This window comes from Aspergillus japonicus (assembly GCF_003184785.1).
Source record: "Aspergillus japonicus CBS 114.51 unplaced genomic scaffold BO86scaffold_50, whole genome shotgun sequence".
NCBI lineage: Eukaryota > Fungi > Ascomycota > Eurotiomycetes > Eurotiales > Aspergillaceae > Aspergillus > Aspergillus japonicus.
The window spans coordinates 79,041-105,893 of record NW_020291687.1 but is presented as its reverse complement, the minus strand read 5'-3'; the positions used below and the strand labels follow the sequence as shown (position 1 = coordinate 105,893).

The window sequence follows — 26,853 nt, the reverse complement described above, 5'->3', positions numbered from 1 at the left end:
ATCTATACCTACGCTCCGAACCTAACCTCCTTTGGCCTACTGTCCAGACGATCAACTGGATACTCTCCTCGATTGTACTCAATTGAACAACACTGATCCGTCTCTCTGTCTTCACTCCTCGTTACCTTGAACAACTTCTTCCAGGAGGGACCAGTTTGTTGAAATCAAACTTTGGCGTCATCGGATTCCCTTGCAGTTACACAGCCTAGCCGTTTCTCGGCTCTTGACCATCACCGAACCCAAAAGGGAGACCAGCAGAAGCAGAGACACGAAAACGAACGGGAATCTCGCCATTGAATTTGCGACAGGGGGAGGAAATGTTGAGCCCCCTTTGACCAACAGCCTCTCTCCTTTCTTCAGCACAGCGATCTTATCACTATACTATACCCAGCATTCCCTCCCTTCGGTCACAACACCGAAGACACATTCCTTTCCGGCCGTTTGATCTCACTGGCAAACCTGCTTCTGTTGGATCAAAGGTTTAGCAAGCAGATATAATTCGATCACCCCGTGGCTGTTAGGATTGCACGAACAGTCCATCGACAGGATGTTTAAACGCCCGTCGTGTTTACAAGGCCGTCGACATGGCGAGCGCAACGATGATTGGTCGGCTTTCCCTGTACGGCAACTCTTCGTGCTAGGTACGTTTCCGACCTTTGGTATTTTTGCTTTTGCTTTTGCTTTTGCTGTTGCTTTTTGCTTTTTGCGCCCAACAGTTGTCGGGAAAAAAAAGGAAGAGACTGGTGTTCAAGGCGAATGCTAGTTTGTTTGTCGTTGGATCTTTCTATTCTTTCCTTTGCCCCTCTTTCCCCTCTTCTTTCCCCCTTTCTTCCCCCAATTCAGATTCCTCTATTTTATTTTTCCACTGCCGCGCCTGTTGCGCTCGGGGAGCATCTACTAGAATGGATCATGGATATCATGACTGACATCTGGATTAGCGCTATGTCGCATCTGCGAGCCAATCGCATTTATGTCCATATTCCCCTATGTCTATCAGATGGTTGAGTCCTTCCACGTGACAGACAATGATCGCAAGATTGCTTTATACGCGGGGATGATCACTTCGTCATTCACATTCGCCGAATTTTCCGCCGGTATGTTTTGGGGTCGCATGAGTGACAGGATTGGTAGGAAACCCGTCTTGGTCATGGGCCTGATTGGAACCGCCATCAGCATGATCGTGTTCGGATTCGCTCCCAACCTGGCGACTGCCATGGTCGCCCGGGCCCTGGGAGGTCTTCTGAATGGTAACATCGGAGTTCTCCAAACGACCGTTGCGGAGATAGTCACAGTCAAAGAGCACCAACCTCGGGCCTATTCTATTATGCCCTTCGTCTGGTGCTTAGGTTCGATCATCGGACCTGCCATGGGTGGTGCGTTAGCACAGCCCTGCGACAATTACCCTTGGCTGTTCCAGCGTGGAACCATTTTCGATAGTTTTCCATTTCTGCTGCCCAACTTGGTCTGTGTTGTCGTCCTCTCGTCCGGTATCATTGTGGGTTTGTTGTTTTTGGAGGAGACCCATCCCGAGAAGAGAAACCGCCGCGACCCGGGTTTGGAGTTAGGCAATTGGCTGGTCAACAAATTCAAGGGATCCCGCGTCAATCTTGCCGAGGAGTTGGACGTCAAGGCGGAAACCGCCGGCGATGATTACTTCGTCTACGACGATGTTCCACCCCCAGAATACAGAAGTGCTGAGTCTTCCCCTCGTCTGGGTCCGATGAAGGAATCAGATGATCTCTCTACGGATGACGACATTGAGGGGCAGATGAAAGGGCAGAAGCCCAAGGCTTTCACGAAGCAAGTGATCTTTAACATCATCGCCTATGGGATTCTCGCATAGTGAGTCTAATCTGAGTATCTACTTCTCCACAATAGTCCGGTACTGACATCGTCATCAGCCATAGTGTTTCGTTCGACCAACTCATGCCGGTCATCCTCAGTACTCCTACATCCACTGATGCCGCTTCGCTTCCTTTGAAGTTTACCGGAGGTCTGGGACTGGCAACCAAGAAGATCGGGTTTATGCTTGCAGTTCAAGGTGTATACTCAATGATCGCGCAGCTTTGGTTGTTTCCCTTCGTTGTTCGTCGTTTCGGCACACTCAGGGTTTTCCGCTTCGTTTTGCTGGTTTGGCCCCCATTGTACTTCATGGTCCCTTACCTCATCCTTCTGCCGGAGAAGCTCCAGCTGGCTGCGGCCTATCTGGCTCTGATCAGCAAGATCACTCTACATGTCATCGCATTCCCCGCTACGGCAATTCTGCTTGCCAATGCCGCTCCATCTTCCAAGGTGCTTGGTTCCATCAACGGCGCCGCAGCCTCCACTGCCAGTTTGAGCCGCGCATTTGGCCCGACCATCACCGGATTACTGCACTCAAAAGGTCTCGAGAGTGGATACTCTGTGCTGGCATGGTGGGCTTGCGGCCTTGTCTGCATCATTGGTGCCTTTGAGAGTTTCTGGATGGAAGAGTCTGAGCGAGAGAAGGAGATGGAAAAGAAATCCCAGCCTGATGACATGTCGGAGGATCAGAACGTGTTGCGGGGTTCGTTCACTGTCGGAAAGGAGGACGGCACTCCCGAAGAGGTGCGGAGACTGCTCTCTTCCGCGCGGACAAGCATCGATGAGCTGGACGTTCCCCCTCATGTTGACTCAGCGCAATTATGCGCGCCTGAGTCTTCCAAGTCCAAAGTCGAAGTCTGAAGCCTCCTACGTATCCTGTCTTATCACCGCAAATCTCTGATCTCTCTCCCTTCCCCTTCAGTTCTTGAACTCATACGTCATTTTTAACTTCCTCTGTTTCATCTTGTGGATATTGTGCCTGGTGGCTTGTCTTGCCTTCTTTTTTTCTGTTGTCCTTACCTTTTGTGCTTTTTTTAGACCCTGATTCAAGATGGGCGATGGCGCAGTTTATAGACCGGATGCATATGCGACAAAAGCATGAGGGCTGGCGAGTCTGTTTCAAATCTTCTATTGTTGGATTGGTTTCTGTTGGCATTATTAGCATGGGCATCGTTGGGCATCTATGACTTCATGCATTGGAGAGGCTGTTTGTGTTTATCATTTCACATTTGTTTGGTTACTGCGCTTATTATATCCCAACTCTTCAAGAGTCCGATAAGAGAAATCCGTTGCTAGGAAATTGAAGTGGACATGAGAAACATCTCCACAACACTATCTAAAGATAATCGAGGCAAATGAAAGATAGTTACGTTTGCTTCATTTGGTATGATTACGTCTTCCGCTCTAATGTTAAAGGTGCAACTTTTTTGTCTTCAATTCCTGTATTCAAATTGGTGAGCGCTACCGCGCTTGCCATAGTGGATTTTCGCCTTACCCCTCCCTGCCTCAATTTAACCGGGGTTTCATTTCTCGAGGCTCTGGGTGTCGGTCCAATGCGACTCGGTCAACCCCTCTCCTTCAGCGGCAAAGTCGGCCAAGCCTCACGCACGTTGATGCAGTAGTCAGTTAGGCTTCTTGGTGAATCGACCACGCTGTTGCCATGCATTCACGTCATATGGTAGTGCGGGGCTTGCAGAGAGGGGGATCAGCCGGCCCCGCCTGTAGGGGAACAACTCTATGAATGCCCCTCTTCTCGAGCCCCTCGCTGAGCTGGTTAGGCGTGGGGGAAACTTGGGCCTCTTCGGTGATGCGGGTGGTGGAAGCGACCGTCAGTTTCGGTCCGCTCACAGCTTCCCAAGTGAGGTATGCTGAAGCTATTCCGAACTAGCTATCACTGGACTGACTGGGCTCTCTCTCCCGGGCCTTCATAGTGCTTGTTATATTCTCATGATGAATTAATGACCGAGCTGTGCTCGGAATCAAATCTTGATGTTGCATTGCATAGATACTTATTACTCATTATTGTGCTTTCAAGAGGAGAGGGTACAGTACTGTTTCGACCAGTTGCTGGTTTCCCTCTAGGGATCAATATCCCATTAGTACTAACGAAACAAGAACCCACAGATGATTTTATTTTCTTCAGCCCTCACTTACCACTCAGCAGACTGGAAAAGATGTGTCCCTTATTCTTCCTTTCTTTCTTTTTCTTTTTCTTTTTTTCTTCTTACCACTCTATGGCCCTGTTCAGGTCACAATATAAGCTAAACGAGAGGCATGAGATCTATAATGGGACCTGGACCTGTCTTATCAGTAACCAATCAGCCTCCGATTGAATAGTCGAGATCACGTGGCAGGGACTGTACTATACAGTACCAGCACCTTATGTGGATCACCTCGGCATCTCTTCACTAACTCGCTTCCTTACACGCCCTTACTCAACACATATCTCTGTCTTGCTTAAGCCCAATGGCTACTACAATTTGAGAGAAGTATTCAAGTAAACACCGAGATCAAAGCTTCAGCTTTCTGAATTAACTATGGCCGCTGTGGATAGGACGGCGCGATAAGTTACTGTACCTTTGTCAGCGGAATCGTCGCCCGCAACTCACTTAACCAAGTTAGATTAGCACGAACCAGTGCCTGTGAGAGGGTGGGTGAGTGCTGACATGATTCTTCTCCCGGTCCATACACTCCCGGGACCCAGACTTATCCTCCTCCAGCATCTCCACCAATTTTTGCTATCTTCAACCTCGGCGCGCTTGCCTGCTTATTCCCCTCCCCTAATCTTCGTCTCCGTGCGTGTGTCCACCATTCTTCTGACTCACGTCTCTCTCGCGCGACACTAATTCCTGTCCAGACTTTAGAGCCCTCGTGCAAGTAGACCGCCTGCGTCATGGGCTGCAACTGTGCCTTGCCTTCCGAATATTGACCGACCGCATAAGTCGCCGTCACGATACGCAACTGGCGACCTCAGAACCACGTGCGTCTAATTCGCGTCGATACGGTACACTACTCTATCGATGAGACACGTTAGGAGCCAGCGCTTGATCCTACCATGAATGGTCGGCTGTTTCCAGGACTTTCGCACTCTTGTTTCGACCCATCTCGCTTGAACAACATCTTCAGAAACCCATTCCCGAGACATGCTCGCACGTTTGCGCTGCCCTTTGTCGTGCCTCTTCCGCCATGCTGAACCCCGCATCTCCTCCCTCACCGACCTTCTCAGGGAGGAAGAGACCGCATTCGTCAACCGATACGTCCTCGATGCCTGCAGAGTCGCCGGCGCAGTCTCAGCAGCAGGCCGCCCGTGAAGCGCTCGCCCCCGCAAGTTCGATATCCTCATCTCAGGCCTCCAATTCCTCTTCTTTCCGCAATGTATCCGCCTGCAACCGATGTCGTCTGCGAAAAAATCGCTGTGACCAGCGACTCCCCCGATGCCAGTCCTGCGAAAAGGCCGGCGTCCGATGCGTCGGCTACGACCCAATCACGAAACGCGAAATACCCCGTAGCTACGTCTACTTTCTCGAGGCTCGCGTGGCATATCTAGAAAAGCTGTTGATGGACAACAAGATCGAGTATAAGGAGCCAGTGGCATTTGATGAAGAGGAGGCCGTGAAAGTGGAGGCGGGGCTTGATGCTCCTCAGGCACCGACCACAGGCTCGGAGGCCTTGGTGTCTACAGCCGAAGGATCTACTGCCGATGGAGATGAGAAAGGAGTGAAAGGGGAGACAGACGGCTCGGTCGTGAGACACGAGAAGGATGCTTCGAGCGGACAGGAGCTGGACAAAACCCGGGATTCCAACAAAGAGGACAACTGGCGCATTCAGAATCTGGTATCAAACATAGGAATGGTCTCGGTGCAAGGAACCTCTGATCCGCGGTATCTGGGCTCCACATCCGGGATCTCCTTCGCTCGCGTCGTCTTCGCTGCTGTCAAGAGTTCCGTGTCAGGGAACGTTACGGAGCGCGGGCCAATGCGTCCCAATGAGCGCCTGCCGCACAGTGCCACGGGAACTGCTGGTAGTACGATGCGTGATTCTTTCTTCGGCCTACAGACACGGCCGACCATGAAATGTGCGGCATTTCCGGACCGGGACCTAGCTGAAAGGCTGGTCAACCTTTACTTCGAACATGCAAACGCCCAGATACCCATTCTTCATCGGACTGACTTCATGGAGATGCTCGATCGGACATATGCAGTGGACGAGAAGAACCGCTCCCCACGAAGCCTTTACACTCTCAACATTGTGTTTGCTATAGGTGCGGGTATCATCTTCGAGGATAAACCATCAGGTGACGGGAAACGAGAAGTCCGAGACCATTCTCCATCGCCGTGTTCTAAAAGACCGCGACTGTCGAGCCACCAGTATCAACCGGAAGAGTACCATGCATCTGCAATCATGCATCTGGAGTCTTTCCTTGGGAATACTGCCTCTGGAGACGGATCAGGTGCTTTGGAAGAATTGCAAGCTGTGCTCCTTCTCGCTAGTTTCGCTCTTTTGCGACCTGTAGCACCTGGGTTATGGTACATCGTCGGCGTTGCGATGCGACTGGCAGTTGATCTTGGCTTGCATTACGAGGACGGCACAGAAATCGATACACCCGGGGACGAGAGCTTCAGTCGTACTCAAGGCAAGAGCACCGATAAACCTAAGAAGCATGTCGATACTCGCGAACTAGGACGGCGCCATTGGGTGCGTGATCTTCGTCGCCGTCTTTGGTGGTGTGTATATAGTCTCGATCGTTTGGTCAGTTGCTGTGTCGGTCGCCCATTCGGTATCAGCGATCAAGCCATCAGCACCGAGTTTCCATCCGCGTTCGAAGATCAATATATCACTAAGTCTGGCATCGTGGTACCGCCCGAGGGTGCACCGAGTTATAAGCATGCAGCACACCACTATTTTAAACTCCGAGTTCTGCAATCTGAAATTCAAGACGTGCTTCAGCACCAACAAGCCCGTTTCCTCAGACAACGGTCGCCATATCCCGCCAAAAGACCCATTCGTGCAGATATTGTATCTCCGTTCCTGCAAGGCTTTGACTCTTTTCATTCCTGGCGCAAAGACGTTCACAGGCGCTTGGCAGAATGGCAGCAAAGCGCGCCAACCCGCCGTGACACAGGCGTGCAGTTCTCCGTCGAGTTCCTTGAGCTGAATTATTGGCAGGCTGTTATCATGCTATATCAGCAGAGCTTGACGGTGCCAGCAGAATTGGCAGATGAAATGATGCCTGCTGAAGACGTGAATAGTCCGTCGTTTTCCAATGTGGATGAAGTGGAGGACGAGGATGAAATCTACTACAAAGTCGCCGAGGCTGGGCAGAAGGTGATTCGGATCTATCGCCAAATGCATCGTGTGCGGTTGGTCAATTATACCTATCTGGCCACACACCATATTTTCATGGCTGGTAAGCTGTATCGAACTGACGTTTAATGAGCACGTGCTAATACATCTCAGGTATCTCTTTTCTCTATGCGATTTGGCACTCAGCTCTGGTTCGCAGTCGCTTGGTACGTACTTCACCATTGCTTTCTTTCTACCATTTTCCTTATTCCCAGTCTCTTATACTTTACAGACACTCGACGAGGTCGACTTCACTGTCCTTGCCGCTACCTCCGTTCTTGGGGACCTCATGCACAAATGTCCACCTGCAGAGGCATGTCGAGACGCTTTCGAGCGAATGAGCAAAGCCACAGTACAGATGTGTCTTTCGACCACCGGTTTCGGATCGCAAGTAGATCTCGGCCGGATCCAGGCCGAAGCAGCGCAACGACAGGCAGCTGCGCTTCACATTAACCAAACCAGAGCATACGCAGGCAACCAGGCTGATCCACGATCTCGCCATATCCAAGGCCCCGTCCGTCGACAGGGCGCCGGCCCTATGCGTCAAGCACCTCGCCCATTGCCACGCTTCGACATGAATCTCGGTGACCTGTTCAACGATCATGCCGGTGTTCCCGACCGGCCCAACAATGGGCCCAGGAAACCTGTGCAGTCGTACCCACCACCACCTCGCGGGCCCCGACCCGACTACCCAGATCCCTCCTCATCCAACTACCCTCCCGACCGGACCTCTATTCGTCCCCATCCCCAGCGGACCCCTTCCCTAGAATACTACGCGTCTCCATACGACAATTCTGTCTCGCCTCAGACTCAACAGCAACCGCATCCACAGCAGCAGCAGTATTACTACGCCCACTCGCCCCAGCAGAGCGCCTCACCTAACAGTGTCGGTGCCGGCAACAACCCAAGTCACCCTGCTGGTGCTCCATACCAACCAACTCACGACCACCCCACCTCTATCAGCCTTGATTTCCTCGACTTCGACCCCAGCAATGCAGCCGATGGCCAAATTCCCGCCTCCGACGACAACAACCCCGAGTACAACCTCCAGGCCATGCCGTCATTAGGCCATGGGGTCGGTCACAGTGTGGGGATCGACCTCGGCTTCGGCATGGCGATGGATTTCCAGCATGATTGGAGTGAGAATGCCAATTATGATATGCTAGAAGGATACTTTTTTGGTGGCTCGGGTGGCTCGGGTAACAATGGACCGTCTGGAGAGGGGTGAATTGACTGTCGCCCATTCATAAATTATTGTTTTCGATGTGGGGCTTCTAGAGACCTGGTTTGAACTATGCAAGCCATAGGATTGGCGCGATACACTTTTATTTATTTATACATACTTATGGTACGGATACTTCCCTACAAAAGATATCTGATGTTATGATATATCGAGTGTGTGTTCATTATGGCGTGAAGGCATAGAGAATGGTGATCTTAGGTAAGTTGAATATGCAGTAGACCTCATAGTACACTCGCCACCCTTGAGCAACATAGAGTGCAAGAGCACGGATCATGGAATTTGGACAGACCATGGCATTCTACTGAAAAAGTGCCAATACACTGACATTCTCTGCCAATTGGGATTCTAAGAGTGTTTCATGAAACCTCGATAGACGTCACCGTCCAAAGAGCATACTGAATACAAGGAATGGAGAGATTTACGGAAGAAAGAGGCATGGTGATTCTCATCGGAGCATAAGGTGGGTTTCATTATGATCTAGGTACTGTACATTCGAAGGCCTTTTTCAATATCCACAGTCAGGTGATGCGCCGTGGGTTACAGCAGCCGGGGCGGGGAAGGGGGGGGGGGGGATGCATTTCCCCCCTACAGAAGCCCCATCCATCACCTCTGTGACTGTTCCTTGCAACCGGCGGAACTTCCCTCGGCTCCCGTGGGGGGTTTCGACGAATTTTCTTTCAGTTCTTGGCATCCAGAGTTCTACTAAGTGGAGACGGGCGGTTCTTGGCTACCAGCCTTATGTTAGTTAGTCTTGCTCAGTTGCACCAAGTTTATCGAACCGTGAGATTCCCTTTCGATTTCCGCGGACATGCCAATCGCAGAGAAACACGCACTCGAAAAGCATACAACAAGGCTTTTTGTGCATACGAACTCGCTGGATTGGCTCGACTACACTCTAGCTGCTCAATGGCTGGTTGGTTCACACTCACTCACTCCTGTTGGAATGTGCAATGTCGTCGGAGGTGTGCCGAATTGGAAGAAGGAAACGCATTGCTTGCTGTTTCCAGTCTTATGCTTCAGAGTCAACCTATTTATTTTCGTCAACTCCCTGATTTATATGCGTATTTGTATTGCGGTAGTTGTAAGCCGCTTGTGGCGCGGTTGCGAACACCTTGATAGTTAGGGCCACGAGGATTGCATCGCGGGGGCGCGAGCTGGACAAAGAGATACGAGTAGTCGCACAGATCTGGATGAAGGGGGAAGGGGCGGTGCTTGTGTGAGAGGACGATGCTGCTGCTGCTGCTGCTGCTAAAGACCAGACAAATCATACTCGCGTCGTGTCGCTAGACCAGGGGTGTTCGAATCGTAGTCTTCGATCATCGTGATGACCTACGATGTCATGTACACCCGAAGAGGCCGCATTGTCTGCCAAGCCTCAATATCTCTTAGGCTACGGTCCTATCGGACAAGAAGGTTCCGTGATTGAGCCGAGAGTCGATCAAAGGAATCAGGAATGACATCGTGTTGGCGCCCGCAGTGTATGCAAGAGAGTCCCCGATTCTGACCTGCGTACGGAGGTACTCAATCAGAGGAAAGCAACATTCTTAGTTATTGAACGGACAAAGAGGACGAGATCGTATGGTTCGATAGCGGGTAAACGGCAGGCGAGGAGAAGCAGACTCTTCGTCTTGGCATGCACATGGAGGCATGGAGGATGCTACCTGTAGTTAGTTTATCGCGGTGTTGACAATCGATAAAGACGGTCCCCCACCGCTCCGATATCGTTGATGAATCATTCCTGCCTATCCGGGACTAGTGTGGGCGCAAAGTTGGCTGTACGCACTGACAACGCTTGCCTCGAATAGGAATGGTGCTGTCATTGGAAGGGCGTGCAGTCTTGCATGAGCTCCAGTTTTTTCCTGATCTCTTGTCCATTGCTCGCCTATCCCCGTCCGGACCACGCAGCCTTCTCCGGAGACCAACAATCGCTAGGTCGAACGGGTGACGGGATACGATCCAGCGCTCCAGCGCTCCATGGCTCCAGCACCCCCCCCCTCCCTCACCTCCCTCCTCCTCCGGGGTGCATGGAAGGAACTGGCAAATTGACCAGGGTTCTGCAGTTCGGCGTGCTTCTGATACCCCAGACGAAAAATATAGTCATGTTGGCTGTCCCGTCCGCCCGCCAACAACCCGCTTACTATTCATTTCTACAGACAGTTCATGACTTGATCTCTTGCTCCATGCTGTTGCTCGTCTGATCTTCCTCTTTGTTCATCTTTTAAAAAAGATAGACACGGATCACCTGTTCGCCAGCCTCCCACAGACTTCTTTCTTGAATTTAATCTTCCCATAAAGACCTCGTCCAGTGGGATATGGAGTACTTCGACTTCGACGAGGCTTCGTATGATTCGCAGTCTCTTGTACGCGAAGATGACATTGCCTCCGACAAGTTTGAGATTGACGAGGGTGATGCCGCTGCGAACTACAACTCGTTCCTACAAGTCGAACCGATAGATTTCTCCAATGACCCACCAAACCAGGGTCTCGAAGAACATCAATTGGTGGATGTTCCTAATTCTCTTCTTGATAATGGTGTCTATCCAATGAGGCGTGCCAGGGAGCCCTGCGATTTCTGCAGGCATATGAATCTAGATTGCTTTGTTGCGAAGAGTGGAGTTATGCGCCAAAGTGGCTGTACTTGTTGCATCTCCCTCTGGCGTGAATGCAGTTTCACCAAGCAGGTCGAAGCTCCCGGCCGGTTCCTGGATACATTACACCCGATTGCCGAAAACATCGATAATACTACTGGCGGTCTAACAGGGAAGAAGGCGCTTAAGTCCCATTCGTACATCGCCGAGGAAGCGGACGGCCAGTCAAGGAAGAGCAATTCCCGATTGTCGCGCGAAGCGGTCCGCATCCTCAAGACCTGGCTGCTGGACCATAGTGCCTATCCTTACCCTACTGACCAAGAAAAAGACGAGCTGAAGCAACGCACGGGTCTAAAACGGACCCAGATATGCAATTGGCTCGCCAACGCTCGGCGACGCGGTAAAGTTCGAGCTCCTCCGCGCAGCAGTTCTCCAGCAGCGCCCGGAGCAGTGGATATCCCCGGACAACAGCAACGTCGAGACGTCGCAACCATGACGCCTCTTGAACGTTGGAAGCACTCCCCTCCCGAAAACGAACCCGCTGCCACATCTGATATTATTCGAGCTTTAAACAACACTTCCCTAGATCCTGAGCGGCCGCGCTCGTTTCACCCAGGTCACGTGCGTTCCCATTCTCGGAAGACTGGGTCCAGCAATGACTCAAGCCATGACAACTCCAATTTGTTTAATGCTCCATCAGTCAGCAGTCATGAAACCAGTCAATCGGCCAGTCGCTCGTCTTTATCTGATCTCTCCTTTGCGTCCGCCTTCTCACACCGTTCCTCATTGGGGTCGTTTGGCTCGATGGAACGGAAGGAACGGCGTCGTCGTCGGAAGCCCTCCCTGCCCGTCAACCCGTTCAACCAGCAGAAGACCCGCAACGCCCGTATATTTCAATGCACTTTCTGTACAGATACCTTCCAGACAAAGTATGACTGGCAACGCCACGAGAAGTCGCTTCATCTAGCACTCGAGAAGTGGACCTGCTCGCCGTCGGGGGGAGTCGCCTTTATCGGTGGTGCCCATCGCTGTGTCTTCTGCATGGCCATTGACCCAGACATGGACCACCTGGAGTCACACAACTACAGTGCATGCCAAGAGAAAACATCTGCGGAACGTTCCTTCTATCGGAAGGATCATCTCAATCAGCACCTTCGGCTCATGCACAATGTCAAGTTTCTCTCATCCATGGATGCATGGCGGAGTAGCATCACTGAATTGAAGTCACGATGTGGATTCTGCGGGATTAGTCTATCGACCTGGAAGGACCGAGTCGATCATCTGGCCTCGCATTTTAAGAATGGCAGCAACATGACTCAATGGCGAGGTGATTGGGGCTTTGAGCCCTTCATCTTAGGCCTCGTTGAAAATGCCATGCCACCGTACCTCATTGGCCACGACCAGAAGACCCTCAATCCCTTCAAGCCTTCATCTGCAGCAGGCAAAGCGCCAGGACTCGTGGTAGCAGAAGATGCCAATTGCTTCATTCGACTGAAGCATGAACTCACTGCCTTCGTACACAATCAAGTGGCTGCAGGCGTTGTGCCCTCGGATCAGATGATTCAGGATGAAGCCCGGATGATCATTTACGGCACCGACGACCGTTGGCACCAGACTTGTGCCGACAACCCGGTCTGGCTCAGCTTCCTGAAACGGGATAGTGGTCTTGAAGTTGTTCCCGGCTCGGACCACATCCAACTCTCTGACCTGGGTATGCAGCCCCCATTCGCCACAACGGACGGACTACGACAGCCGCCCGTGGAAACCAATTTGTTAGCAAGGTCTGCCTGTCGTTCGCAACAACCATTCAGCCCTATAGCTCCTCCTTCCGGGTTCCACAGCCCTGCGCTTCCAGGAACGAGTCGGTCCTCTGTCCCAGCAAGCGCACCTGGAAGCTCCATTGGTAGCTATGCCGAGAATTCTGGCACCATGCTCACTAGACCTCAGTCAGGGTTGTCGTCTGACTGGGGAAGCAGTGTGTCTGCTGGACCGACCGCGTTTTCCACTCCGTTGAGCGCCTCGGTTGATCCATTCGTGCAAATGGGATTCGACCCAGAATTCCTTCAGCAATTGAATTCTCGGTACGATGAGATGCCCTTGGAGGAACTGCAGGATCTGGGTTTTGGAGGCGACGGCGGTAATGATAATGATTTCATATCCCATGAACACGAAGCACAGGTGGCAGTTTCAACGGCACAGCCACTGGCTCCGTCGAAGATGGCCTCGGCACCCATTCCTATACCCAGCCCCAAACAAAACGAAGTGTATATGTCCGATGCAGGTCCTGATCCGAATCATAGTCTGGCACAGGATCTATATTTTTCCGGAAGGGATGTTTGATTGGCGAATGAAGAAAAGGGTGTTTGGCTTGGGAGATTGTCAGACGGACAAAATTATGGCGGTAAAGATCTCGGATTCTGGTTCTAGTTAGCCATGTCAAAGTCTTGTGAGCGTTCAAAAGGTTCTTTACCTGACACAGAAGTTAAAGCAGGCGATGTTTAGTCTTAATATAATCGGTTCATAGAGGGGTTTGATCCTTGCTTCGCACATGTCAGACGTAGGGCGCAGGGCGTGTAACCTGGAACTGACAGGCGTGCCACTTCCATTTGATTGGCTGGGTATATAGGTCTAGTATCCATTATGGATGTTCATTAGGGGGGCATTCAGTCATGGACGGAGTCTTCTGGATGCTAGGTGGATGGATGAAATGAATCATGGAATTCATGTTTACCTACCTTGACGGGTTTGGCTCGGGATTGTCACTCGCTGGATTGCTTGCTTATCGGAAGAAAGGGAAACCGAGTCGAGACGAGTCTATTGACATGTGATTCTCTCGGAACTGGACGCCGGGCCTTTTCGAGGGGATTTTCCCCTCCAACGCAACCAACTCAACGAAATGGCCTTCATGCATTAGTCGCCGCTACTTAACGGTCTGACACAGCCACGTGCTACTTCACTGTGGCCTGATAATATCAGTAGACCCAAGAAAAACTGCAAGCGAATTCCAACGCTTTCCCGCCCGTCTGCGTCAGACATACGCAGACGCTCTCGCCTTTCGCCCTAACCCCTCTCCAGTCACTGTCGATGGTCAAAGACGGCAGTTGGCCGTCGAAAATGGCAGTCATGGATGATCGAACACCGTTACATGACACAATGGTCTATCCTCAGGCGTTTACCATCCTTTTTCCCGTCATTCCAGCATCTCTCCGACGGCGACTCCCAAGCTTGTACTCTACTATCCAGCGATCGGTCAGCCTAGGTGTCGCGCCAGACTTCAAGGCGAAGACGACTGGCGAGCACTCGAGCTCCATGCACTCGCGTCTGCCGTCATCCTCCATTCCGGAATTAGAGTGCTACAAGACCCTGCCTGACCCACTCACCGGCGACCTTTTCCCGCGGCCTGCGACAGCGGATAGTTCGAGCAATGAGCGAGACTCTTGCGTGTCTTCTGTCTCGGGAAAGGCTCCAGACATGAGTGAGATCACTGCCTTTGAAGAGGGTAGATATGGTGATGCATTCGGCGTATCATCATCATCGAGGTACGAAGCGGAGTCCGGACTGCGATGGAATAGAGTAATACCTGGTTTGTAATAGCAACACCTATCCCCTCTTCAATACATCTGAATTGGTCCGGATCATGCCCTTATCCTCCGACTGCAGAACGCTGAGTTCTCCGTGAACGATGACTTGGGAATCCTGTTGTGCCAGAACTGACTCACTTTTATCATTAGCGCTGAGCCTTCTCCGAAACGCTGGATATGAAGCGCAACAGCCCCGGTGCGACGGTCCCCTGGCCCGCTCGTTGTACATTACTGCCCTGGGGTATCTATTAGATGCTCTACCAGCGGAACTGACTCACGACGAGATCGCAACCATCCGGCATAACCTGCCATCAAGTCTCCAGTCATCCACATTGGCACCGGGCGATGCAAGCCAGCCGGCAACAGGGCTTATAAGTCCTGACACAACATCGGACGTATATAGTCGGTCTAATAAGTCTGGACGGTCACTCCTGCATCGCCTGCTGGCGTACGTTATTATTCAATTCTTTGTCCTTGTGCGATACGTCGTCCCGTACCTGAAGCTACTCCTTGCGCGGGTCTATCAGTACGAGCGTTCCCATCGGGTCACCGAACGTGTCATTTCAACGACGCTGGACACGGCGGATAACTGGGGTAAACGAAGCATGAGCTTTGGGTCTACCATCCTAGGTCTCTACGAGGGAAGGGTGCGCTCGACGGTGATTAACATTACAGACTGGTGGGTGGAAGGTATCGCGGGGGGTATTTATGAGGGCGTGGGAGAGGGTATGACGGTTCTGGGGCTGATTCAACCCCATACAAAACTTGAGAGGGCCTCGATTCAAGCACTGAAGAGGGGAATGTGACATGACACCTTATGATATGAGCTTTGTAGGCGGCTGTCTATGATTGCGGTGCACTTTTCTATTTGCGTTATTGGAGCACTCACTACCAGCGTTGAGATTGCATGCAAGTATAGAGATAGACTATTTGCGAATTTGATGACTATTTGACTATTTGACTTTTTGACTATTTGGCTTTTTGACTATTTGACTACGTGACTATTCGACAATGAGCCAGGATTGTACTTAGTACATACGTAAGTTACTGTACGTGATGTATGTATACCTCGCCATATACTTATCTGCCTGAGGCTCGGGATGGATGAGGCAGGCGGGCGGAGATAACGGGGATAAGGCGAGATCAACACTTCCAGTTGACATCGAGCCCGTCTCTAAAGAATGGAAAGCCAGACAAGACGGACTTCCGCCCCAACCATAAACAGCACAGTACATCATGTCGACAACCCGTTTACCTAGCATTCCATCCCTTCGAAAACAGCAGCTTCTTCTGGAATTGTCAGTCAGTCCATGATCAAATCTAATTGTCCAAGCATCGGCTAATTGCACCAGTGCGAGCTTGCAACATGCAGCCCCTCCGGGCACCTACGTGAGCCTCAGTCCCGGTGATCCAACGCTCTGGTCTGGTGTTATCTTTGTTCGCGCTGGTACAAGATCTCTATACTTTCGGCAGGCCAACTGAAGCTCCATAGCAGCTAACAGACATGCTTACTACTCGTCCGTTGAAGGTCCCTATGCCTCCGCTGTCCTCCGTTTCCAGATCCGCTTCCCTGACTCCTATCCCGACATGCCGCCCATGGTCAACTTCGCGACCGACGTCTTTCACCCCCTGGTCGTGCCCCTGACCACCTACACCTTCAGCACCGGTGCCTCGAACGAAGATCCAGTCAGCGCCACCGACGATGAACGCTTACCCCCCGGCGGATTTAGTTTACGACACGGGTTCCCGCACTGGTTTGGTCGGGCCAAACGAGGCGGTTTCAACCCGTCAACAGCTCCATCCATCAAAGCCGTGAGCGTGCGCAACTCGACCATTAGCACCAATTCAGGCGGAGGAAGGAGACCTGATACGCCGACCAGCAAAGAGCCCATACTCGACCAAGACCAGACGACCCCCACCTCGCCCACGACGGAAGAGACCGACCCCACTTCTCCGATAGTAGACCGACGTTTCTCGGAACCGAGGAAAACCGTCCCGGTAGCAGTCCTTTTCGACTATATCCGCTCGACATTCGACGATGCGACGGTTCTGGATTCCTTACCGTTGGAGGCGGCCGCGAACCCGAGCGCGTGGCATGCGTGGAAGGCACACCAGAGGGGCAACGATGGCGCTACGGCTACCTCATCGGAGGGGATGAAGAAGGCTGGAAGTCCGCAAGCCAGAGCCCCTGGGGACTGGCATTGGGATGGGATATGGGTGAGACGGGTGCAGAGTGAGATTGAGGCTAGTATTTCGGATTCAACCCTGTATGGCACTACGCGCGGAGGGGCGGATGAGACGGTATGTTATCTATTTTTGCTTTCCCTCTTCAGCGAGAAACTGTTGCTGACATGGGCTTGCCATAGATTCGATTCACCCGTCTGGACAGGGCTACGCTCGCATCGGTGAAGGAGAAAATCAACCCACGAACGGAGGGGATGCATCAATAAAGCCTACGAGCTAGGTGCTTCAATATACCCATTGTACTACCACCAATCATCTGATCTGAGATATACCTGCCTTCATACCTAATTATTCATGAGCTTGATCATCATGGCTCCCGTTTTGAGTCGCTGTTCGCACCTTCCCATTCCGTGCACAGCAGCTAGCAAGTTACCCTCCCAGCACCTTCAGTTTCAGAACACCAGAACCAAGCATCCTAATCACCAGCTTCTTGTATGTCCTATCTATGCAAGTTTCATCACAGCTACAAACAAGCCCTGTGGCAATTGTCGTCCTGCCTCTCAAAAGTCCACCCACAGCAATATCCGAACCAGTCACCGCAAACCCACCGATATAAGCCTTCCTGACACTCACAATGCGCGCCACCCTCAATGAGAAGCGAACATTTCCCCCGTCCAACTACAAGACAACGATCATCGTCTGTCTCCTAATCCTCGTCCCCATCATCACAATCTGTTGCATCTTCGCCCTGGCTGTCGCCTGCTCCGAGTACTGCAGCTCCCGCAGCAAGCGTCGGTCCGTGAGAGCTGGTGGGGCCGGGTGAGGGGGAGGCAGAAAAGACGGGACTGCACGCATCTTCTTCCGGGCGCCGCAGAACTCGCACGATGGCGGCCCAATACCATGAGCCGAAAATCTTTGGTTTCGATTTCTCCTCGCAGAGAGAAAGAGAGAAAGAGAGAGAGAAAGAGAGAGAGAAAGAGAGAGAGAAAGAGAGAGAGAAAGAGAGTCTGAAAACAGGCTTGTACTGAAGGGGATGGAAGCTTGTAGCCGGGATTCATCGGTTCTACAGTTGGATTATGGTGCCTGATGCTCGTTTGGTTGGGGATGTGGGCTTCAAGGAGTTTTGGATGATGTGATCAAGTGAGAGGAAGCAGAGGAGCGCGGAAGTCGGTTGTGGATTGTCAACTCGTCTCCCTTGACACGATGCGACATGGTTGTTTTGACGCCCGAAATTTGCTGGAGTGCTGCAGTCAATGTGGCGGTAGTCAAAGTGGATGCTGGCAAAAGAATGGCCTTGTTCACTTTTCTCTCCCCTGCCTCACAATTGAAGAGTCTCTTTTGATGATCAAGTGTAACTAAGGCTGTTATGCATACAGAATGAGATTCCGGAAGCATATCCATCGGCTGACGCAGTATCACCAATGCAACCCTTTCCCGATAAATAAGGTATTCTCAGATACTGGTATTGTCCTTCTCGTTTCCTACGTGTCCCCTAACCCCAGCCTCAAGCTGATCCTGTCCTTCTACGAAATTCTCCAACCACGGCGCATCATCAGGCACGGCCGTCTTGTCCCAGAGTGGCTCCCCGTCTTCATTGAAATCCGCCCACTGGAAAAAGCTACACCCTTTCTTGCCCGGGGCATACCCCGCATAGCACATCCACATATACCGGCCCCGGGTCTCGCGTCTGCGCTGCACGCACCGCAGAATCGTAGGGGCACCACACCGGCACCGGGGCGTGTACCGCGGGTGCAACGAGTCGCGGTACCACCGATACGTGACATTGATGCGCCGATTCCCCGCCAGCGGATGCGGCGAGATGGTCTGCGCCGGCACAATGGCGTGCTTCCATTCCTCCTGCATCTCCGCGTGCATGACCAGCAGCGAGTTGTGCGGGAGGTGGATAGAGATTTGCCCCTGAGCGTTGGCCCGGGCTCCTGCTGTTGCTGCTGCTGCTGCTGCTGGTGAGGATGTCGTCGGTGATTTGCGAGAGATGTTGTTGTTGAGTTCCGAAGGAATCGGGGCCTTGGTCGGAGTGGACGTCTTATCCGCTGCTGTATGCGCCGAGATCTGTCCTTCGGAAGTATCTCCCGGCGCCTCCGGGTCTTCAGCAGCAGCAGCAGCAGCAGCAGCAGCAGCATCGTCATCGTCGTCGGTGGGAATGATTTTTCGGACGCGAAACTCCCGCTCCACGCCGAGACTCAGGCTTCCGATCACGGCCCGCGGGCCGAGATAGGTCAGTTCATCCGAGTGGTATCCGACCGCCTCCGTGGGCCCATCGTAGCAATTCACAAACGCCGCGTTGGGCATCCACTCTTTCGGGGATTGGTACTTCAGCTTCCGGCCGCCCGGGTAGACGGTGCGGATGCGGTGCTGGATCTCGGCGTTGACGGTCTGCTGGACCGTTCCGGAGACGGCGCGCAGGTGCGGGGTGGTCTGCCGGACGGTGGCCCGGTAGGTGCCACCGTAGGTGTACTCGGCGGTGTGCTGGCGGTGTTGCTCCGGGGTGGCGACGTAGATGCTGGCGGAGTGGGGGCTCTGGACGGTGCGGTCGAAGAGCTGGAAGCGATAGCGCGAGAAGTGCTTCGATTCGTCGAGGAGCTCGAGCAGCAGCGCGTTGGCCTGCGCCGCGGGCAGGAAGTTGTGGATGATGGTGCAGGGCGTGTGCGCCGCGATGTCCTCCGGGGCGTATAGATGCAGCGTCTTGCCTTTGCGGGTCAGTAGTGAGCGCTTCTGGTCTTGCGGGTGGGATATCCGCATGTGGGCGTTCAGGGAGGTCTGGATGGCGGGGGTGGCGCCGGCCGTCGATCGCTTCTTGGGAGGGTACAGAGAGGCTTGCGCCTGGATGGTGGTGGTTGCTGTCCCTACGCAGCCGCCACTGGAAAGGAGAATCTCCATCAATGCATCGAGAGCCATGTCCGGGAAGAGAGAGGCCAGGCGCGCCAGCTTCATGTCGGTCGAGTCCTCATCCGAGCAGGTGGGCGTCGGTGGACTCCGGGCCCGTTTTCGGGAGAGATACCGATCCATGGTGGATACTTGACTTGTAAAGCAAACTATTCAGACCATCACACCATAAAAACGAATTGTATAGTTGTAGGACGCAAAGGGATTGAACGATTACAAAACGATGGGCGGAAATGGATGTCCTATCACCACGTGACTGCTCTCAATATGGCCAATGAGCAGGCGTGCGCCTTGCGATAAGCATCATACTCGAGCAACTTGGAACTGGAAGACAGTAACCATCGACAGGGATGGACGTCGCTCGATCTCTGCTTGCTACACATTATATGAAGATGCTACGTGATCAAGCACCGCAGTCACAATCATGATACTCTCAATTTCATCTCTTTGAAAACACCGTCTATGTCTATCCCAGCTCTATACACCCGGTTCCCCAACGCCAACGATCTATACGAGCCAAAATTCCAAGAGACATGAACCAACCCATCAAGACCACTGACTCTCTCCCAGATAGATTCTGCCCGAGCGATGAAACCGGCTCAAGCCATTCCCAAACCTCATCCCCTCGAGCACCTCCACCACCGCCGAGAGCGCCACCTGCGTCCAGCCGGGGTACTCCCCATCCGCGGGGTTGGAGTCGCGCCGCCTCCGATCCGGGAAATTCTCCTCCACCATGATGACCGGACAACTGCCGTAGGACATCTCCCCGGATCCCTTCTCAATGCCGTCCTCCGCCGAGCTCTCCCGGGCCTCCTCGTCTGTGTCCTTCTCCTGCGTCGTCGTCGTCGTCGTCGTCGTCGTCGTCATCATCCTCTCCAAAGCCCGCAGCACCCCCTCATCCACCACCAAACACACCCGCAACCGCGCCGGCAGCTCCATCAGCGGCAGCGCCAGGTCCGCGCGCTTCCAGTCGTGGAACGCGCGGCGGACGGCGCCGATCTCTGCCCCCGCTCCCGCGAACCGCGTCTCGTCGCTGAAGACCTTGCAGGCGTAGCTCGTCTCGAGCAGGTGCCGCTGCTTGGGCGTGCCGGGGAGCCGGCGCGGGATGGCCGCCTGGACCTCGTGGGACAGGGCGCGCAGGAACACTGGCAGGAGTCGGTCCGCGCGGGCGCTGTAGGCCGTGCGGTAGACGACCGGCCCCCAGGTAAGGGCCAGGAAGTCGCGTTCCGGGCTCGGGGGCAGCGAGCGGATGCCCGGCTGGGCGCCGATGTTGTAGATCTCTGTGGTGAGGAAGTCGGCGGCTGGGGTGGGGGATGATGCGTCGTTGGCGGGTTGGTCGTTGGTGGTGTCATCGGTCCAGGCTGAGGGCATGGTGATGGCTTCTGAGGTCAATGTGTGATTAAGGGAGTGTAAGTGGAACAGGGACAGAGGAGGGGAGGAGAGACAACGGGTAACGCCATAGTGAAGATTTGACAAATTCCGAACTGTTGATCACAGTTTGGGCGACATCAAAGTTTAAATTCTGGCTCTGATGGCGTCACTGTGACATCCTTGATGTTCTCGATGCATGGGAAGTGCTGGTTGGCATTCTTGCAAGGGGATGAGGGGGGACATTGATTGTGTCTAGATGAATCTCCAATCCCCGGTTATTTTGAGATACTTCAGGTCCAAGCATCGACAGGGTCTTGTTTGCTGCTAACTCGATTGGCGGGCGTGCATGTGCCAGGTAAGAAACCCGACCAGGCGAAGATCGTCGGACTGCCGAACCTCGGCTCTTCTCCATCGCTTTTTTTCCCCCGCACTAAACTTAGCTAGACTCGCGCCGCTTTTGGCTCTGTGAGCGGCAACGCACTACGAGTACAACAGGACTCGGACTCCGGCCTCATTTCCCCCGCACCACATTATCATCCTTCTCTCATCTGCCTCCGAGCATCCTCCATTTGTATCAACGCCATTCCATTCCACCCTTCTCCTCTATCTCCGCTCCTCCCCGCCATGACCGCTCGTCCTTGATTCCTCCAATCACCTCCCCGCACCGAGACCACCGGATCTAGTCCCCCATCCGACAAAACAACAACCACAACAACCACGACAATGCTGCACTTCCGCACCGAAGGCTTCAACGGCTGCGCAGTCAAATACTCTCCCTTCTTCGACAACCGGCTCGCGGTCGCCGCCTCGGCCAACTACGGCCTAGTGGGCAATGGACGACTGTTCATTCTCGAATTGACACCCCATGGCATAGTCCCCACCAAACAGTACGTACGCACCACACTCTCCCAAACCATCCCTCCCCCCCCCCCATCATCCAACCCTCCTACCTCCAACTGACACACACCAATCACAAAGCTTCACCACCCAAGACTCCCTCTACGACCTCGCGTGGTCCGAGATCCACGAGCACCAAGTCCTGACCGCCAGCGGCGACGGGAGCATCAAGCTGTTCGACACGAGCCTGACGGATTTCCCGGTGCAGCAGTGGAAGGAGCACAAGCGCGAGGTGTTCAGCGTGCACTGGAACCTGGTGGCCAAGGACCGGTTCAGCTCGAGCAGCTGGGACGGCACGGTGCGGGTGTGGTCGCCGCACCGGCCGCACTCGCTGCTGACCCTGCCCACGCACAGCTGCACCTACGCCGCCAGCTTCGCCCCGCACTCGCCCGACCTGCTCGCCTGCGTCACCTCGGACTCGTACCTGCGGCTCTACGACCTGCGCACCCCGGCCTCCGCCTCCAACCACCTCACCTTACAGATTCCGATCCACGCCGGGGGCGCCGGGGCGGGAGCAGGGGCAGGTCCGAATCTCGTCGCGCCGCAACCGGGGGCGCCGCCGCCCACCGTCATGATGGCGCCCGGCGGTGGTGGTGGTGGTGGTGGCTCCGCCGCTCCCGCCGAGGCCCTCACCATGGATTGGAACAAGTATCGCCCCTCGACGCTGGCGACCGCCGGCGTCGATCGCACCATCCGGACCTTCGATATCCGCGCCCCGCACCAGGGCCCGCAGGCCGTCATGCTGGGCCACAACTACGCCGTCCGCAAGGTCGCCTGGTCGCCGCATCTGTCCAACGTCCTGCTCAGCGCCAGCTATGATATGACCTGCCGCGCCTGGTCGGATCAGTCCCCCGCCGGCGTCGTCGGCGATGTCGACATGATGCGGGCCGGGCCCGGCGGGCCCAACATGGGCGTCGAATTGGGGCGGATGGGCCAGCATACGGAATTCGTCACGGGGGTGGATTGGTGTCTGTTCGGGAGTGAGGGGTGGTGTGCCAGTGTCGGGTGGGATGAGAGTCTATATGTTTGGGACGTACGGGCTGTCATGGGTGGTTGATTCCGGGTTTGGTCGTGAGCAACCCTCTTTTTTTTCGTCTGGCTGACTCTCCTTCTTTCTATATTATGGATATATGATCTTTAGACTGCATGATACCAACATTTCTTTGTCACCTTCTGATTATATACTTGTTCAATGCTAGCTTTTTTTGCGCTCATTGCACTTCATTTCCCAGTCATTCCATCTTGTCTACCGTATCCAGTTCCAACCCTCTTCTATCATGGCTCCGAGGCACGCAGCCCTATATCCGACTCCAATTTTGAGCTTTCCGACAAAAGAGGAAAAACCCGGGTATATATACCACAATCATAGTACGTAGCAGCGCGTACTGAACAGCACCTACGTGCGATGACATCGAGGACAAATTGAAAAGAAAAACAAACTCCTCGCCAACAAAAGAACACCGAAAAGAAACCTCTATTTGGCCAACCGCGCCTCGACCTTCTTCCGCTCGGCGTCGCGCACGGCCGCGATCTCCTCGCGGCTGGCATCGAACGCCACATGCACCTGGTTGAAGGGGTTGTCCTCGCTCTTCTCGAACTCCTTGCGACACAGCTCGATGCGCTGCTGGCGGCGCAGGCCGGGGTTCTCCGCCTCGATCTCGGGCAGCCGGCGGGCCTCGTAGGCCGCGTAGGCCGCCTTGTACCGCCGCTCCGGGTGGCGGTCCACCTTGCCGGCGTCCTTGCCCGTCAGGGAGAGGGCGTCCAGCGCGTTGTCGATGCCCGACGCGTTCAGCGCCGAGGCCCTGCTACCGCCGGCCGGCTCGTCCAGCTGCGACAGGTCCAAGCCCCGGGTCTTCTTCACGGCCTGCTTGGCGCCGCTGCCCTTCGGCTTCGAGGGCTGCGAGGCTTCCTCGGCGGCGAGGAGGGCGTCGCGCTCCGCCTTCTTGCGGGCGGCTTCGGCTTTCTTGGCTTCGGCGTCGTCCCTGCGGATGTGGGAGTGTTCACAATTAGATGAGATGTTGGAGAAAAAACGGTGGAGGGGAGATGGAGACGAGTCAAATCAAGTTGGAGGACTGGGGGGGAAAAAAAAAACGCACTTCTTAGCACTGCCCTTCGCTCCCTTCTGCCATTGCTTGTCTTCTTCGGCGGCGCGCTTGGCGTCCTCGGCGGCCTTCTTGCCGGCGGCGGCTTCGGCTTTCTGTTGGTTTTCGTGGTTAGTGTGGAGTTCTCTAGAGAAGATAGTGCTTCCGGAGAGATCGAGAGAAAAAGGGGGGTGGTGTGGGTGGAAATTCAACATTGTTCCCGGCGAGGGGGAGGGGAGGGCGGGGTAACAGAATTAGGTGTATAACTGAGGAAGTGCAAAACGTACGCGAGCCTGGCCAGCCGCCTTCTTGGAGTTCTCGCCGGCTCCGCCTTTCTTTCCGCCCATGGTTGGTGATCGGTGTTTGGGGGATATGTAGGTGGATTGATTAGGAGTGAGGTGCAGAAAGGTGTAACCCCAAGGGGAGAATGTAAGAAGGGGAGAGAGGAGAGGAAAGAAAGGGAAGATGGAGATGGATACAGATGGAAAGGAAAGCGGCGGGGGAGAAGAGATGACGAAGGGAGGCAGTCGTCCTATCGCGGCACTTCTTGGGCCGGGCGGTGGAGTCCCCATGACTAACGGTTTGGCATGTTTGTTTGTTTTTCATTCCACCTGGCAGTTTCTTTTCTTCTCTTCTCTACTCCGTACTGTGTACTCACTCACCTATCAGTGGCTAATGGTGAGGGACCGAGGGTATACCAAGGGTCGTCTCGTAGCTCAGCGTGTTTGCAGGAGGCCGGGCAGAGCAAGGCTTATGCGCACAAAATCACAGGTAATTACTGATATTAGTCCAAGGAATATACTATGGATATTATGTATACATGGAAGCAAACAAGGTTGCCCTTGCCTCATGGCGTAGCCTTGACCGGCATTCGATGCTCAGTGGTATTGGGCCATGCGTCGACGCCATCAAGCAATGCAAGCGCCATGCCTCCGGTCTGATGCATCTGGAGATGGCAATGCATCAGGAATGGCCCCGGGTTGACCACCTGATATCTCAGGGCTAACCAGGTCGGCCCCGCCGTCGCGGGCGGAGAGAAGAACGTGTCTCGCATCTGAGGCGTGTCCAGGTTGAAGTTCTGCGGGATATACTGCATGGCCTCGGCCACGGACGAGTACGTGAACGTCTCTTGCCCCGAGCCGATGACGAAATACTTGTTGGAGTGCTTGTGGATGGGGTGATTCGGCTGTCCAGCAGTCGTGATGTTGATGATGAGGTCTACCCAGGTGTTGTTCAGCGTGGATAGTGTATACTGCGCGGGGATCGAGCTGCGGTTGTAAAGCACCGGGAACAGCCCCTCATTCGATGACGCGTAACTGGCATTGTGCATCTTCCAGGTGTACGAGGCGTTGTACGGGACGATGTCGATGATGTAGGTGTGGTCAACGTCCGCAGCCGGCGCTACCACGGGGAAAGGAACCACCTGGGTCTCGTTCAGAAACACCGTGCTGGCCGTGGCATTGCTCCCGACTTCGGTGATGGAAGGCTGAGAGACCTGGCTTGAGCCGCTGGAGGTATTGGAGCGCTGCTTCTCGTAGGACATGATAGCCGTGCCATTGATCGCCTGAGTTGCGTAGTTGTTGGCGATCCGGACAGTATAGTCGGCAGCGGGCTGGTCCAGCTTGACCAGAACCGAGTATCGTGCTCCGATTGGAATGGTGACAGCGTCGACCAGCATGGGCTCAACATAGCGGCCGTCCACCGCATAGACATACATGGGATGCTCGTCGATAGAGAACACCAGGGAGGTGACACCTCCCATACTGATCAGGTCATAGCTCTGGTAGCCTGTGCCCACGCTGAGAATCTCGGTAGGCCCCTCGCTGGCCGTACAGCCTTTATAATAGCCATCTGGCAGCTTGCTGGTATCGATCGGATATGCCGGGCCAAAGAGAACCTCGGCAGGGATGCATCTGGTCCAAGTCAGCCGCTGCACGTAAATCTCTGCTTCGTTGCCCGAGAACCGTACCCCATATCAGTCAATGTCGCATTTCCCAGAATCTCCTTTTGAGCAGCCGTCGTGATCGCATTGATATGCTCCTGCGGGGGACAGAACACGGAACCTTTACCGTTGACCAGAACGGCACTGGTGCAGATGCTTTCCACGCCCGATATCTTCTCTAGCTGTAGGATGTCCGTCGAATCAAAGTGCTTCCAATCAGAGAGCAGGATGGGCTGCGTGTTCTGTTCCGCATCCAGCATTGCCTGCAATTCGCCCAGATCATTGGTGATCAAATCGAACGGTCTCTCCACCGACTCCGCGGGCTCGATATAGATTGAGCCGTACAGCCCGTCGTCCAGCAGAGCTCTGGAGTGAGAGTGATAGATATAGGTGCCATAGTCATTGGCCGTCCAGGTGTACAGATACTGTTCGCCAGGCTGGATGAGTTCCTGGGTCAATCCTGGGACACCGTCCGACCATGGCGTGCCTCTTTGCTCGATACCTGTGGAAGTATCCATGAGTTGATGTATACTCCCGATTGCACGAGACTGTACTAACCATGGAAATGAACAGTCGTCGCCATAGGCATGGAGTTGTTCACCAGAAACTCCACGTCGTCACCCTGCTTCAATTGCAGATGGGGACCAGGGAATTGCCCATTACTGAGAATAGTTCTGCGCACGAATCCAGCGACCTCATGATCCTCGTAAGTCAGGTCGATCTGAAACTGAACAACGCGAGCAGACGCCCACTGGGCCAAGCCAGGGATCACTGACAACAAGGCCAGCTTGCTGGGAGAGAACTTCATGGCGAAGAACAAGAGAAGAGAGATACCACAGAGACACCGGGCAGACAAGCAGCAAAAACAAGAGTGCGA

The 26,853-nt window shown here is 53.9% G+C and overlaps 10 protein-coding genes across 10 annotated transcripts; 7 read left to right on the top strand and 3 right to left on the bottom strand.

The window, feature by feature from the left end:
• Window positions 1-867: 867 nt before the first annotated feature.
• Window positions 868-2,738, top strand: BO86DRAFT_169210 (MFS transporter). The gene is made up of 2 exons (XM_025666492.1): window positions 868-1,842; window positions 1,902-2,738. The coding sequence occupies exons 1-2, from the start codon at window positions 971-973 to the stop codon at window positions 2,701-2,703; spliced, it is 1,674 nt and encodes a 557-aa protein (XP_025524927.1). The 5' UTR covers window positions 868-970; the 3' UTR covers window positions 2,704-2,738.
• A 2,290-nt stretch (window positions 2,739-5,028) lies between these two features.
• Window positions 5,029-8,413, top strand: BO86DRAFT_381639 (Zn(II)2Cys6 transcription factor; the record flags this gene model as incomplete). The annotated part of the gene is made up of 3 exons (XM_025670779.1): window positions 5,029-7,249; window positions 7,300-7,352; window positions 7,418-8,413. 3 exons carry the CDS (start codon window positions 5,029-5,031, stop codon window positions 8,411-8,413), a joined length of 3,270 nt encoding a protein of 1,089 aa, XP_025524926.1.
• A 2,327-nt stretch (window positions 8,414-10,740) lies between these two features.
• On the top strand, window positions 10,741-13,356 carry BO86DRAFT_402217 (putative homeobox and C2H2 transcription factor; the record flags this gene model as incomplete). Its single annotated transcript, XM_025673841.1, has 1 exon — window positions 10,741-13,356. The coding sequence occupies one exon, from the start codon at window positions 10,741-10,743 to the stop codon at window positions 13,354-13,356; it is 2,616 nt and encodes an 871-aa protein (XP_025524925.1).
• A 774-nt stretch (window positions 13,357-14,130) lies between these two features.
• Window positions 14,131-15,476, top strand: BO86DRAFT_344096 (uncharacterized protein; the record flags this gene model as incomplete). Its single annotated transcript, XM_025669170.1, has 2 exons — window positions 14,131-14,599; window positions 14,748-15,476. 2 exons carry the CDS (start codon window positions 14,131-14,133, stop codon window positions 15,401-15,403), a joined length of 1,125 nt encoding a protein of 374 aa, XP_025524924.1. The 3' UTR covers window positions 15,404-15,476.
• Window positions 15,477-15,833: 357 nt separating this feature from the next.
• On the top strand, window positions 15,834-17,047 carry BO86DRAFT_319377 (putative ubiquitin-conjugating enzyme; the record flags this gene model as incomplete). The annotated part of the gene is made up of 4 exons (XM_025668251.1): window positions 15,834-15,895; window positions 15,950-16,044; window positions 16,126-16,898; window positions 16,964-17,047. 4 exons carry the CDS (start codon window positions 15,834-15,836, stop codon window positions 17,045-17,047), a joined length of 1,014 nt encoding a protein of 337 aa, XP_025524923.1.
• Window positions 16,900-17,470, top strand: BO86DRAFT_169052 (uncharacterized protein). Its single transcript, XM_025666491.1, has one exon. It carries the CDS (start codon window positions 17,136-17,138, stop codon window positions 17,433-17,435), a length of 300 nt encoding a protein of 99 aa, XP_025524922.1. The 5' UTR covers window positions 16,900-17,135; the 3' UTR covers window positions 17,436-17,470.
• A 634-nt stretch (window positions 17,471-18,104) lies between these two features.
• BO86DRAFT_449928 (putative CUE domain protein) lies at window positions 18,105-21,341 on the bottom strand. The gene is made up of 2 exons (XM_025676761.1): window positions 20,432-21,341; window positions 18,105-19,834 (listed from the first exon to the last, which is right to left on the bottom strand). Exons 1-2 carry the CDS (start codon window positions 21,054-21,056, stop codon window positions 18,234-18,236), a joined length of 2,226 nt encoding a protein of 741 aa, XP_025524921.1. The 5' UTR covers window positions 21,057-21,341; the 3' UTR covers window positions 18,105-18,233.
• A 438-nt stretch (window positions 21,342-21,779) lies between these two features.
• pex7 (putative peroxisome biosynthesis protein (Peroxine-7)) lies at window positions 21,780-23,010 on the top strand (the record flags this gene model as incomplete). The annotated part of the gene is made up of 2 exons (XM_025668252.1): window positions 21,780-21,943; window positions 22,035-23,010. 2 exons carry the CDS (start codon window positions 21,780-21,782, stop codon window positions 23,008-23,010), a joined length of 1,140 nt encoding a protein of 379 aa, XP_025524920.1.
• Window positions 23,011-23,102: 92 nt separating this feature from the next.
• Window positions 23,103-24,517, bottom strand: BO86DRAFT_367490 (DUF1014 domain protein). The gene is made up of 3 exons (XM_025670160.1): window positions 24,322-24,517; window positions 24,050-24,150; window positions 23,103-23,935 (listed from the first exon to the last, which is right to left on the bottom strand). The coding sequence occupies exons 1-3, from the start codon at window positions 24,379-24,381 to the stop codon at window positions 23,428-23,430; spliced, it is 669 nt and encodes a 222-aa protein (XP_025524919.1). The 5' UTR covers window positions 24,382-24,517; the 3' UTR covers window positions 23,103-23,427.
• A 379-nt stretch (window positions 24,518-24,896) lies between these two features.
• BO86DRAFT_344080 (multicopper oxidase) lies at window positions 24,897-26,784 on the bottom strand (the record flags this gene model as incomplete). Its single annotated transcript, XM_025669169.1, has 3 exons — window positions 24,897-25,947; window positions 26,004-26,478; window positions 26,535-26,784. Coding segments are annotated over 3 exons (1,776 nt in total), but the record flags the coding sequence as incomplete, so codon positions are not given.
• Between the last annotated feature and the right edge of the window lie 69 nt (window positions 26,785-26,853).